Source organism: Amblyomma mixtum, chromosome 2, assembly GCF_055824585.1.
Source record: "Amblyomma mixtum isolate Tamu chromosome 2, ASM5582458v1, whole genome shotgun sequence".
NCBI classification, from domain to species: Eukaryota; Metazoa; Arthropoda; class Arachnida; order Ixodida; family Ixodidae; genus Amblyomma; species Amblyomma mixtum.
Genome location: NC_143013.1, coordinates 106,575,036 through 106,588,500, shown reverse-complemented (window position 1 = coordinate 106,588,500; position 13,465 = coordinate 106,575,036). Strand labels below are relative to the sequence as shown.

The following is a 13,465-nucleotide window of genomic DNA, read 5'->3' as shown; positions in this document are numbered from 1 at the left end:
CATCGCAACCGGCCGGGCTGCCAGTGTTATGGACCTTAGGAACATAAACACTTGAGTGCAGTGGGGTCGTGCGGGGACCCTTGGGCGTGCCCCGAATTCCTTGTACAATAAAGTTTTTTCTCTCTCTCTCTGCGTTCTCTAGCATTTCTCACAGACACACGTGATCACCTTAACATCTTGAACGCAAAGCTTCAGGAAAAACAAAAAGTCATAACGAAAATGAGCGAGGACGTTCGTGTATTTCCGACCAAATTACAACTCTGGCAGCGCCAAGTAAAAGCGAATAAGGCGGACCACATTCAAACTATCAAGTCACTAGGAAACTTTGCTTAAGAATCTTGTGGTGCTCTCGCAACTCCACAATCTCGAGGAAGAATTCAAAATTCTGTTTCAAGGGCATCCACAACCTCTTCGATAGTTCCAAATTTTCTGCGTGCCCTTCGCTGTGTGCCCAAAGTTGTACATTTTTTAGATAAGGCAATTATTCCGACGGTGCTGCACCAAGCGGCAAGGATCATTTCCTTTTGCAGCTCTTCTTTTTTTACTGATAGCAAACAAATCTGCTCAGCGTTCAAAAATGACAGCCGGCTAATTGAAAGCCACCAAGCGAACCGTTCCCGTCTAACGCCGGGTATTGTATTCCTTGTCGCTGCTAAGTGCTGTCAAACCGGCTTGCTTAGACCAGAAGGACTATTCCTGCGATTAAAAAATAAATCCACTTCTTGACAAGGCCACTTACCTTCATAGTTTTTTATTCAACGCACTGCAAGACAACAGTTCTGCAACCCCCCACCCCCCCCTCCGCAAAAAAAAAATAAATTGGCTGGGGCTTAGCTAAGGTTAAGCCTGGATATCTCGAAGCGGAAAGAGAGAGAGAGAGAGAAAAGTTTATTTACAGAGGAATTCGGGTCACGCCCCAGGGTCCCCGCACGACCCCACTGCACTCAAGTGTTTATGTTCCGAAGGTCCATAACACTGGCAGCACGGCCGGTGGCGATGGTCTGCACGGCCGGGTCCTCCGAGCGCAGCAGGAAAGCTTCTCTAGCTTATGGTTATGCTTTATGATTTAGCCTATGTATATGCTTACGATTTAGCTTATGGTTATGCTTTATGATTTAACGTCTCTGTTCAGCTTCGTTTTCACGCCGTTTAGCGAGACGTGCCTCTCGTACTTCTGGGGTTTCAGACTCGGCTTTGCTGCCTCGTTGTTCGGGTGTCTCAGACGCTCTTTGAGCTTTGAGCCTTTCATTTCTTCGCTTCTTTTCAGCCAACTCCCGTGGTTGTTGTTGTTGTTATTGTCATCTAGAAAATGGCGCATACCCACTGCGGGGGATTGGCCAAGACACAGGCGGCAACTGATAGGTGTACAAAATGTTAAACAAGAAAATAATGGTGGAGAAAAATAAAATAATCATGATAATAATAGCAATTAGGAAATAAATGAAAGGATCTCAGATGTGTAATTGAAATAGGTTAAACAAATGCTGAGAGATCGGTGACTGAAATAGAGAACGGGGCTAAATATTCCACGTTTCAGAAAGCTTTCATTCCAGAGATATATTGATCATGAGAAAGAGCAGAGCTTAAGACGCCAGCCGTTTAGTGTCTGTAAGGAAGTTTTGCATGGCGGAGAGCCTATTCTCTGGCAAGCAACCGGTTATATAGCCGGTCTCCGCGATAAACACGCGCTTGCGGCGAACGTCATACGACGACGCATAGCGCGCGGCAGTGTACGCCTGTTCTAGGTTCGTTGGTTGCGACTGAGAGAAGGATGAAAAGAAAAGCCTGGTAGGTTGCGAAAGCTAGGGTGCCTCGATGCGCGCCCTCTCCTCCGCTCCGTGCGACGGAGAGGGCGAGCCTGCTCACTGTGGCATTCTGGCTAATGAAAAAGCAGATGAAGCGGCCCGTAAGGGCCATCAACATCGGAGATACATTCGAACTTTTTTCACGAAATCGGATGCGTCCCAAATGCCTAAAAGTTTTGCTTACGAAGAAACGTATCGGCTTTGGAGTTTGCCGACACATCAGTACCAATTTCTTCACTCAATCGACCCACATCTTAGATCAAGACTCTCACCCAAAATTCCTCGACAACTGGAAACACTTTATCACCGACTTCGTCTGAATTCTGCATATACAAACGGCTTGCGATACTGTTTTGGACAAACGAACAGTCCGCATTGTGACAATTGTGCCTCTATAGAAACTGTGGAACATATCCTACTTGTGTGCCCTGCGTATGCTAACGAGCGTGCGTACTATGAACATTGCATGCAGAAGCTCTGCCCAGTGGCCCTAACAATGGACAAAGTTTTAGGTCCCTTAGCCTGCTTCAGGCAACAGAGACTTGCAATGAACTTTCTTTTTACATATTTAAAAGACATTGGACATCTTTATAAGCTCTAAATTCACTTGCACGTTACCTTCATGCATTCTTCATGCAGTGAACTTCGTCAGCCCATTTGTCGGACTATGCGCTCCATCATTCCATAGGTTACATCAATACTCGCCATTGCATCCTTAGTACCCATTTCATGGCCGCATTTTATCTTCGGGTTTTTTTTTTACCTCTTCCACGCTGCTCTCCTTCTGTCTTTTTCTCCCAAATTCCCCTTCCTACGCAGAGTAGCATGCCAGCGATTTTTAAACGCCGGCTAAATTCTCTGCATTTCATTAAAGAGTCTCTCTCTCTCTCTCTCTCTCTCGAGGCACCCTAGCGAAAGCAAAAGCGCAGCGCCTCCAACTGAAGGAACGCAGTGCGCCGCGTCTACAGGTCACGCATGGCTACCGGCCGCCACTGCGCGACGACTCAAAGCGTCTTCAGTAATTTTTTTATTGCGAAAGCAATACTGCGCTAGGTTTTGAGCCTTCAGCGTCGTACCGGCGGATCCACGTTTGACCTTTAGCTTGACCTCTGTTGTGGTGTTCATTGATGCGCTCTGACATAGACAGCGTTGTAGACTGCGTTGATTTGGAGGAAAGGAAAGGCGCCTTACCAACTCTGTGGTTTACTGGACACCTCAATAGCACTTTAAGCTAATTCCGGAGTTCATTGATGCGCTCTGACATAGACAGCGTTGTAGACTGCGTTGATTTGGAGGAAAGGAAAGGCGCCTTACCAACTCTGTGGTTTACTGGACACCTCAATAGCACTTTAAGCTAATTCCGGAGTTCATTGATGCGCTCTGACATAGACAGCGTTGTAGACTGCGTTGATTTGGAGGAAAGGAAAGGCGCCTTACCAACTCTGTGGTTTACTGGACACCTCAATAGCACTTTAAGCTAATTCCGGAGTTCATTGATGCGCTCTGACATAGACAGCGTTGTAGACTGCGTTGATTTGGAGGAAAGGAAAGGCGCCTTACCAACTCTGTGATTCAGTGGACACCTCAATAGCACTTTAAGCTAATTCCGGAGTTCATTGATGCGCTCTGACATAGACAGCGTTGTAGACTGCGTTGATTTGGAGGAAAGGAAAGGCGCCTTACCAACTCTGTGGTTTACTGGACACCTCAATAGCACTTTAAGCTAATTCCGGAGTTCATTGATGCGCTCTGACATAGACAGCGTTGTAGACTGCGTTGATTTGGAGGAAAGGAAAGGCGCCTTACCAACTCTGTGGTTTACTGGACACCTCAATAGCACTTTAAGCTAATTCCGGAGTTCATTGATGCGCTCTGACATAGACAGCGTTGTAGACTGCGTTGATTTGGAGGAAAGGAAAGGCGCCTTACCAACTCTGTGGTTTACTGGACACCTCAATAGCACTTTAAGCTAATTCCGGCGTTCATTGATGCGCTCTGACATAGACAGCGTTGTAGACTGCGTTGATTTGGAGGAAAGGAAAGGCGCCTTACCAACTCTGTGATTCAGTGGACACCTCAATAGCACTTTAAGCTAATTCCGGCATTCATTGATGCGCTCTGACATAGACAGCGTTGTAGACTGCGTTGATTTGGGGTAAAGGAAAGGCGCCTTACCAACTCTGTGATTCAGTGGACACCTCAATAGCACTTTAAGCTGATTCGGGCGTTCCGTGCAACACTTTGTTGTCTCCAGAGTGAATCAAATGTATAGCATAATGATAATGCCATGTAAAACAAATGGCCAAAACTTTGATAAACATAAGCTTTACTAAGAGCACCACCAAGACACACCACCAGCCAAACCAGGCGCAGCCAGGGCTATTGCTTTCGCAACTTACCGGGCTTAACCAAGCTAAGCCTCTGCCAATTTTATATTTTGTTTTTGATGTTGCGACTGAGAGAAAGAAAAAATTGGGGGGGGGGGCTTAGCTTTGGTTAAGCCTGGTAGGTTGCGAAAGCAAAAGCGCAGCGCCTCCTACTGAAGGAACGCAGTGCGCAGCGTCTACAGATCACGCGTGGCTACCGGCTGCCGCTGCGCGACGACTGAAAGCGTCTTGGAACACAGTGCGCCGCGTCTGCAGGTCGCGCGTGGCTTCCGGCCGCCGCTGCGCGACGACTCAAAGCGTCTTCGGTAACTTTTTTATATTTTGTTTTTGATGTTGTTGCGACTGAGAGAAAGAAAACATAATCTACAGCTGGTATGACGTCACAGCGGCAGTAACGCCACAGGTGCGCGGCGCGGCGTAACTGGTGGTGGTGGTGGTGAAAAACATTTATAGTGCAATAAATATTTACAGAGAGGTGATTGGGGTAGTCCCTATGGCCCTTTCCCCTAACAATACTAGGTGGAGCCCCTATTCCGGGGCCCCATTGGCAAGCAACGCCGCCCGCGTCCGGTGAACCAAGGCCTTTTGGGTCTTTAGGTCCTGACAGCCGAGCAGGGTCGCTTCCCAGTCCTCTCTGGTGGGGTTGGGGTTGGGGGGATAGATGGGTTGGATTGACACGCCCAAACCATGTGGAAGGTGTCAGCCACCTCCCCACAGAACTGGCACGTGCCATCAAAGGATTCGTTGAAATGTTTAAGTACCGCCGGGCACAGTACAGTGTTAGTAAGAATTTTGATGAGGAGGCGCTCGTCAGCGCGATCCAGTCCCTTACAAGGGGCCGGGTAGCGCCGGTGCTCCTCCTTGTAGTAATCGGTGATGTGTTTGAATGTAAGGGCCAGATTGTCTGATTGGGAGTAGGCTTCCAAGGACAGGGAGATAGCCCGGGGAGAGAGTGCGCGGGCGGCCTGATCGGCCTGTTCGTTTCCCTGTAGGCTCTGGTGACCGGGTGCCCAAATCAGGTTGCGTGGAGTTGGATCTTCGCATCGGCAGCTATATTCCAATATGCGCCAGGCAAGCGGGGGAGCCCAGCCCAACTCATAGTTCCGACAGGCCCCTCGCGAGTCGGTGATGATGTGTTTCGACTTGGGAGTAGTGAGAGCCAGAGCAATGGCAATCTCCTCCGCGTGTGTTGCGCTGTAGGCTTTGAAAGTGAGCCCGTTAACTGTGTTTGTGTTGTGTACGACTGCGGCCGTGTACCACACCCCGTGGTGTGGGCCGGCAACGTCCACGTAATACACATGTTGTTGTTTACCATAGTATCGCGCCAACGCTTCCGCGCGCGCCTGGCGACGACCGCTATGGTCTTCTCTGGACATGTTGCGGGGAAGGGGTCGGACCCGGAGGGCGCGTCTCCAGGGTGCTGGCACTCTCTCCCTTTCCTCAATATGGTAGTCATGTTTGATGTGTAGCCGGTCCAAGAGGCGGCGACCGGACGTGGTCTGTGCAAGACGCGTGTATTGGTTGACTAAGTGGGCTTCTCGAAGCTCCCGGAATGTGTTTACCGCGCCCAAGGCCAGAAGTCGCTGGTTGGACGTGGTGACCGGGAGGTCGAGAGCCCGCTTGATGACTTTCCGGTGGATGACCTCCAGTTGGTCATCATCATGTTTGCGCAAGTGCAAGTAGGGGGTTGAGTAGAGGATTCTACTCGTCACGAAAGCATGGGCAAGCCGCAGTGCATCCTTGCTTCGTAATCCGCCCCGCTTGTTGGAGACCCGGCGGACCATGCGGCCCACCTGGTCTCACTGTGCGAAGTTTGGCTAGGGTAGTGTCGACCCTGCGTTGATGGTGTATGAAGAGACCAAGGACGCGGATCTCCTTGGACTTCCGGATCGGTCCCGAGGGGAGACTGATGCAAAGCGGAGTTGTGTCCCGAGGGGAGGGACGTATGTGCACAAATTCTGATTTAGATGGGGCGCACTGGAGTCCGCAGTAGGCCGCGTAGTCGTCGACTAGGGTCGCCGCTGCTTGCAGGCAGGATTCCATGTGGCCCAGGTTACCTTGCGTGGCCCAGATTGTAATGTCATCCGCATAAAGAGCGTGATGTATCCCGGGCAAAGAAGACAATTTGGAGGGAAGATGAAGCATTGCCAAATTGAAGAGGAGGGGAGACAGGACCGCGCCTTGAGGTGTTCCCCTCGAGCCGATGGTATATGGGCCGTGTTCCGCATCTTGTATGCGTATGTAGGCTTGACGGTCTGTAAGAAATTGTTTTATGTAGTTGAATGTTTTGTGGCCACAGTTGGTGTTACTGAGGTGGCCCAGGATTACTTCGTGGTTGACGTTGTCGAATGCGCCTTTAAGATCCAAGGCCAGGACCACCTTGTCGTTGTGGGGACATTCGACAGGATCTAAGATGTCGTGGTGAAGCTGCAGAAGTATATCCTGTGCAGACTTGTGAGGGCGAAAACCGAACATGGTGTCCACGAAATTGTGCTGTGTTTCGAGAAAATCGGAGAGTCTGTCGCGCACCATCGTTTCCATCAGCTTGCCGACACAAGACGTGAGGGAGATGGGGCGAAGGTTCTCCACATCGATAGGTTTTCCGGCCTTCGGAATGAAGGTCACGAGAGCCGATTTCCAATCGAGAGGGAGAGGAGTCTCTCCGTCCCGAATGCTATTGATGTATTTGAGGAGCGCGGCGTAGGCTGCGTCGGGAAGGTTGGCCAAGAGCTTGACCGTAACCTTGTCGCGCCCGGGTGCAGTGCCCCGCTTCATTTTGCTTAAGGCTGCCCGGAGGTCGTGGAGTTGGAAAGGCTTGTCCAGCTCCGTGTTCTCTTCGCCTGCATACGAGTACGCCGCCTGCCGGGGGTCCTTAGTGGTGCACAGGTATCGATCCCTGAGCGTGTGCGCTAGCTGTTTTGTCGTTCCTGTAAAGTTGTGCAAGGCCCTATGTAATTGGCGTTGGGTTTCCGTGCGTGTTTGTATTGGATCGATGAGAGCGCGGAACAGGCGCCACGTGTTGCGGCCAGACATCTCGCGAGCAGCCGCGTTGCACCGGTCCACCCAGTTAGTGTCGGCTAGCTGAGTAGCATATTCCGCTGCCTGTTGTGTGAGTTCGAGGATGCGGTTCTTTAGGCGTCTGTTATGTTTCTGTTCTTCCATCGCTTCGTGAGGCTGCGACGGGCCTCCCAAAGGTGGAGAAGGTGGTTGTCCACGTCTGTTTGTGTTTCTGTGAGCTGTATCTGCTGTTCGTGTTGTGTGAGTGTAGACGTGAGCGATCTGGACCAGGCGTCGTATCCCGACTGGAGGGGGTCTACGATAGGTAGAGAGGTGCGGAAAGTCGTCCAGTCAGGGATACAAGCTTGTTTTAGTGGGCGTTTCAGGGGACGCATGTAAATGGTTGTGTTGATTATACAGTGATCACTACCTAGAGTGTCCTCTGTATTCAGCCAGTCGGCATGGCGTATGTTGCGTGTAAATGTGAGGTCCGGGCAAGTATCTCGTTGAATGGAATTGCCGACACGTGTTGGGTTGGCGGGGTCAGGGTGCAGGGTGAGTCCAAGTGTGGAAAGAAGTTCCGCAAGCTTCCTCCCACGCCTGTCCTCCCGGGGGTATCCCCATAGCCTGCTCGGGGCGTTGAAATCGCCGACGATTAGGAGGGGATCCCTACCCGCCACCTGCATAGCTTGAGTGAAAATTTCATTGAACGTGACGTTCTTAAGTTTCGGTGGGCAGTAAATATTTAGAATGTGTACAGGTGGGTCAGACCGCTTTAGGGGCAGCACTGAAACCATCGTGTATGAGAAAGACGGTGTTGTGGGAAGTGTGACCTCCTGCGCAGTGTATCGCTTGTGAACAAGTATACATGTCTGCGGGTTGTGTTGAAATGTAGTGTAGTTTGTGAGTTTGGTACCGGCGCCGGGTTCCTGAAGGGCAACCACGGCGACGAGGAACTCAAGGTTCTGAAGAAAGAGGCGGAGATGAGTCCGCTTCTTGTGGTTCTTGAGACCCCGGCAGTTCCACTGCGTTAGTGTAAGCGGCTGAGTTGTTCTTGCTCGCGACTTAGGGTTGGGGGCCATGGTCGGAGGCGGAGGGTGGGGTCACGTTGTTAAGACTCCCCAGTCCGCTAGTGCCCGGCGCAGACGTGCAGGAGTCTTCCGAGAAGTCAAACTCATCGGGAATAGCTCTATTGAATTTTGAGGGGCGGTTAGCGTCCCTGATGGGTCCTACGCGTTTAAGGACGCGCGGATTGTCTTTTATCCATTTTTGGATAATGTGCGTTACGGCTTGTGTCACCTGTGCGATGACACTCTCCACCTGACGCGCGATGGTATCATGGATAATTTTGGGGAGGTCAGCCAACTGTGTTTCAATTGCGGTCACCCGGGTCTCCATGGCCGCGGCGCTACTCTCCACAGGAGGAGGGATCTCCCTGTCTTATGTTTTCTGCCTCGTCGCTCGACGCGGGCGGAGTATGGAATTGGGATTTGAGCGAGTTAAGCTCGCTGGCTAGTTTTTCGTTTTGAGCTCGCAAGAGGGCGAGCTCGCGCTTGAGTTCCTGCGTCTCGGCGGTGCTGGTGGGGGAGGAGGGGAAGGAGAGGAGGCGACCCTCGTCCAGCTGCCTACCTTGGGTTGGTTGCAGGCGGCGCCGCCAGATGAAGCGCTGAGAGCTGGGAACTCCGCTGCTCCGGGTGGTGGCGTCACCGTTGCTGTCTTGGCAGGGGGAGGCGTCACGCCACGCCGTGGCGTCTTGTTGTTTTTCTGCCGCCCTCCCCGTGTAGCGCCGGCATTGGCTCCCTTGGATAGCGTCCTGGTCCCTGGCTGCGGCAACTTAATGAATTTGGCGGTGCATTCGCGGGAGCTGGTGAGGTGCGGGCCCCCGCAGATTAAGCACATAGGATTGCAGACGTGGGGGGCCATCCCCTCAGTACCAAGCCCCACGTTTTGGCCACAAATGCCGCATCTTTCCTTGACCGGGGTGGGACAGTTGTCCACCCGGTGCCCCAGTGTGCCGCAACGGTAGCACGCTGGCACTGTTTTTTTGTACTCCTTGACGGGAGTCAGTTCGGCGTTATAGTGGACGTAACGCGGAACGGTGCGTCCCTCGAAAGTCAGCACAGCTACGTTTGATTGTCCCAGCTTGCGCACATGAACTAGTTCACCACCGCGCCACTGCACATTATGTTTTAGTGACTCACTGGTTTCTAAGTTGTGAACAGATATCACACCGCGACACACATCACCGGTGAGCTTGAGGTGGCCGTGAAATGCGAGCGATCCTCTGCTGGTGTTGAGTTGAAGGTTCGTGAGCAGCTTTTTAACCACCTCTGGGCTCTGCGTGCCACAGACGATGATATTTTGTTCCCAATTTGGTGAAATGATGATGGTGTCCATGTGCTGCCTACCGATGAGTTGCGAAATGGCAGCGCCGAGCTCACCTTGCTGGAAGGCCGTCTTGAGGGAGACCGTACTGCGTGGCCGCAGCACGACCACGTAGTCGTCAGGGTTCATCCTGACCGTTGGCTTGGGAATCCACTTCGAGACTGGTGAAGAAGTCTTCTGTGGAGCTGTAGAAGACGGAGCGCGAGCGTCTCCCGTTGTTGAATTGTTGAGAGGAGTCTTGGGCATTGCCGCTCCTCGTGCGTTCTGCCGGCGGCGGCGCCGGCTCTCAACGACTTGGAAAAGGGCAGCTTGCTGCGCCGAAATGGTGGATGGGCCATCCTCTGACTGGCTTACAGGGACAGATGACCACGACAGAGTCGTGGGGTCGTATCCGCGTTGTTCAGGCAGAGCCATGTTGAGAGGTTGGCCGGCAGGCGTCTCCGCAGCCAGCGGCGGAGGAGCCGGAGCCGTTAGGCTTGGCTCGACCGCTACGTGGTGATGCGGAGGGTTGCTCGAAATGGCCAAAAATTCGGCGTACCTGGGTGTGATCGGTTTCTCCAGGTTCCTGGTGACTTCACGGTTGCAGGCGCAAAGGTTTGATAGGCGTTACATCAGGTTGCCGCGGTTCCAGCCGAGAAATCGACGGAGCCGATGCACCACGCGTCCGATCGCTCCGCCGCGTAACTGCAGCCGGGCTATCTGAAGGAGCGAGTTGGTCGCCCATATTCACTCCGCTAAAGGTAGCTGACACGAAAGACGCGGTTTCGATCCCGAACGCGGCGGTTGAATTTCTTTGGAGGAGAAATTCTAGAGGCCCGTGTACTGTGCGATGTCAGTGCACGAAGAACCCCAGGTGGTTGAAATTTTCGGTGCCCTCCACTACGGCGTCCCTCATAGCCTGAGTTGCATCGGGACGTTAAACCCCAATAAACCAATAAACCATTACTTTCAATACTTCAGTAAGAGTGTCTTACAATTTTTCAGTTTTCAGAATTTTTTCCCGAGAATGTTGGGCATAAATACGGATTTGAAAGCCTGTTGAGCTGGCTTGTGAACAAGGCTCCCGTGTGGGAGCCGAAACGTGGAAAGCTGAAAGCTGGAATGGAACCTATAACAAAGGAACATAGAAAGGAAACAAAAACGAGTGGCTGACATATCATGACCCGCTTTCACTCGCAGTTCCTGTTCCGAGTCACACCTTTATTACTTCTACTTTTGATTGTTGGCTGTTTCTTGCAGGCATTGTATTTTGCTCGTACTGCTTCTGTGTTTATTTTGATTCCTTCCTTTTTTCCCGAGATTGTGCCCTGTTTCGCTGTCCGCAGTTTTGATGTCAGATGGTTATCATTAATCGTGTTTCAATATCTGTAACTGCGCTATTATTTGCTTCGCTGCATGCGCGAAGGTGATGAGGCCGTGCCAGGCGCTCGCTTTTTCCCTTTGGAACGTCAGCAGATGTAATCTCAAAAATTGTAACTTTCTTGCTAGATGTACTCCAATTTCTGCTGAAGTAAGACCTTCAAACCTTGAAACGCCATCTTCTTTTCTTTTGGTCGGCGTAGTTTATTTGCATCATAATTCTTAATGCTTCCAGTGGTCTGTCTTCCTTCAACAACGCTTTTCGAAGCTGGTGAAGTATCGCTGAGTGCTGACCACAGTTAAACGGATGACCGAAAAATTGGCTGAAGGCTTAGCTTGGTTAAGCCTGGCAGATTGTGAAAGCAATAACACCTGGCTGCGCTTGGTTCTGCTGGTCTCTTTTGTAAGATTTTGTAAGCACAACAGCAGCTCCGTTTAATCCCAGTATAGCGAGCTCCCTCACTCGGTAGCTGCGCGGGAACGAAGGTGATGATGATGATGATGTCCTCGGGCTGAATGAAGAGCCTCCATTTCTTCTTCTTCTTGACTAGCGTGACGTCACGCGGTCACGTGGTAGCGCGCCGCAGCTCCGCCGGAGCGAAGGATGAACCTCCATCGATGGCAGAAAAGTGCAAGCAGTATTGCTTTCGCAATAAAAGCTAAAGCTGGTAAAACTGATTGTCACCTTGGCCTGGACGCCGTCAGACGAAGCTACGCCTCTCGCATCGCAGCGTCATGGAGGACGGTTATAGATAACCGTCCCCAAGAACCGCCGACACGCTTGACGGACTTTGCAGCGTGAGGCACTCTTCCAGCAAGTATTTCAAAGGCACCTGTCAGTAAAGTGTATAAACCTGCAAAAGAGACCAGGAAACACGTCTTGAACCTGCCTGATGGCCTTTTGAAAATCAGGGTGAATTTACTACACGAGCAACGCTGCAGCGGCATATGATGAACGTAGTTGAGAGCTACCTTGCAAGTCGGGATCTGGTACTGAGCGTGGGAAGCTTGCCAGGTCACACGAAGGGTGACAGCCAAATTCTTTAATAGCAGCAACAATTCATTGGTCACTTCGTCAGTCGAAATGGCGTGTGCCGACGATGGGGGCTGTGCCTAGAGCAGAAATTCTTTAAAAGATGTTTCGAGAAGCATTTAGGCGTTGACAGAAATCTGCGTACCTTTCATGGGGGGAGAACTGGAAGAAATACACCCAAAGAACTTCGGCTCCGGCAGTCTACTTTGACACTTGTGCACCTTGAAAGTGAAGACTTAGAACTTAGAGGATGAACTTAGGACTTAGACGATGAAGAAGCTTACTTCTAACTTAGGAGCTAGAATAGATCCGTGTCAGTGACGTATATACTTCTTGCAGCCGCGTGCCACCCGAGGGTGTGAGGACAGCGCACCGCTCGTTAGGTGTTGCTTAACTAATCTGCTGCGCATCGAAGCTGCAGCGAGCGGTGCTTTGGAACTAGGCGCTGCCTATCATAAGATGTCTAATCCTGTTAGCAGTACACTATAAATAGAAAAATCGCTCTCTGAAATTAAGGTATCGTTGGTTTACTCAACGCCTTCGGCAACAAAGCGAGCGAAGAGTCTCACACGAGGGCCGCGGCTATGCTTTATTTAGTGTGGTTGGCTTCACCGCATGATCGCAAAGTGGCGCGAATATTGACCGAAGAGAGCCGCTAGGAGAATCGCCTCTTGCCGCTTCATGGCGTGCCGTTCGACATATCGAACGACTGCCGAAATTGGTGTCCGAATAACACGCGAGTTTTCAATATTTTTACACCGGATTTTGAAGGGAATAATTCGCGTTTTCGATATATCCAGTAATTCGAAATATCCAGGTTGGATATATCGGGGATCGACTGTACCGCACTGCAGGTTGTTCCAGCGAAGCTCTTCACTATTTGTTAAAAATGGGTTTTTTGAGGCATGATGATGGCTTTCGTGGCATATATACCAATACCAGTGGAACGAATCGCGGCCAGCATAACACTGCTTTTGCACTTCAAATGTTTTTGAACAGAAATGCAATAAAATCGTGTGAGGATTGATTTCATCTATTTTTATCGCTCGAGATGCTCTCTGGACTACATCGGATGCCCTTGCGTTATGAGTGCATGTGTTCTGTGCTCCATAAAAAGAGAGTCCAGCTCTGGCGACTCTGCACACTTGGTCACGGAAGCATCAGTATTAAATGAAGTCCATGACGCCTGCGCCGTCCCCTGATGCAGTCGTACAAAAATTGTCGCACGTATCAATATTCATTTATTTATTTATTTCAAAATATTACAGGCCTATGCGGCCCAAGCAGGAGGGGCAAACACAAAAAAGAAACGAAAAACGTCATACGGCGATAACAAAAGGAAGATAAAAAGAACAGCATTAAAAAATACAAAATGAGACAACTTAACCAAGGAAATGTTCTTCCAATGCGTTGCTAAAATTACTATTTTGAAAAAAAGATTCTGAGAGCAAGTTTCAATCGGAGGTGGTTGGGGGGAAGAAGCTACACTTGAATGAATT

The 13,465-nt window shown here is 50.8% G+C and overlaps 2 protein-coding genes across 2 annotated transcripts in view; one reads left to right on the top strand and one right to left on the bottom strand.

Moving 5' to 3' along the window:
* Positions 1-690: 690 nt before the first annotated feature.
* Positions 691-10,111, bottom strand: LOC149360462 (uncharacterized). Its single transcript, XM_089567855.1, has 3 exons — positions 8,819-10,111; positions 4,662-4,826; positions 691-696 (listed from the first exon to the last, which is right to left on the bottom strand). The coding sequence occupies exons 1-3, from the start codon at positions 9,986-9,988 to the stop codon at positions 691-693; spliced, it is 1,341 nt and encodes a 446-aa protein (XP_089423981.1). The 5' UTR covers positions 9,989-10,111.
* Positions 4,368-13,465, top strand: part of LOC149360459 (membrane metallo-endopeptidase-like 1) — an 88,953-nt gene continuing 79,855 nt past the window's right edge. Inside the window, exon 1 of the mRNA XM_089572324.1 lies at positions 4,368-4,497. The gene's annotated coding sequence lies outside the window, so the exon portion shown is untranslated. The remainder of the gene's footprint in view (positions 4,498-13,465) is intronic.

What these genes read in the sequence shown, in the direction of transcription:
- LOC149360462 (XM_089567855.1), bottom strand. Translation starts at nt 9,988, where the DNA reads ATGGCTCTGCCTGAACAACGCGGATACGACCCCACGACTCTGTCGTGG. An exon ending in CCGCCTGCAACCAACCCAAG is followed by an intron (nt 4,827 to 8,818) that starts GTAGGCAGCTGG and finishes CAACCCCACCAG; the next exon opens with AGAGGACTGGGAAGCGACCC.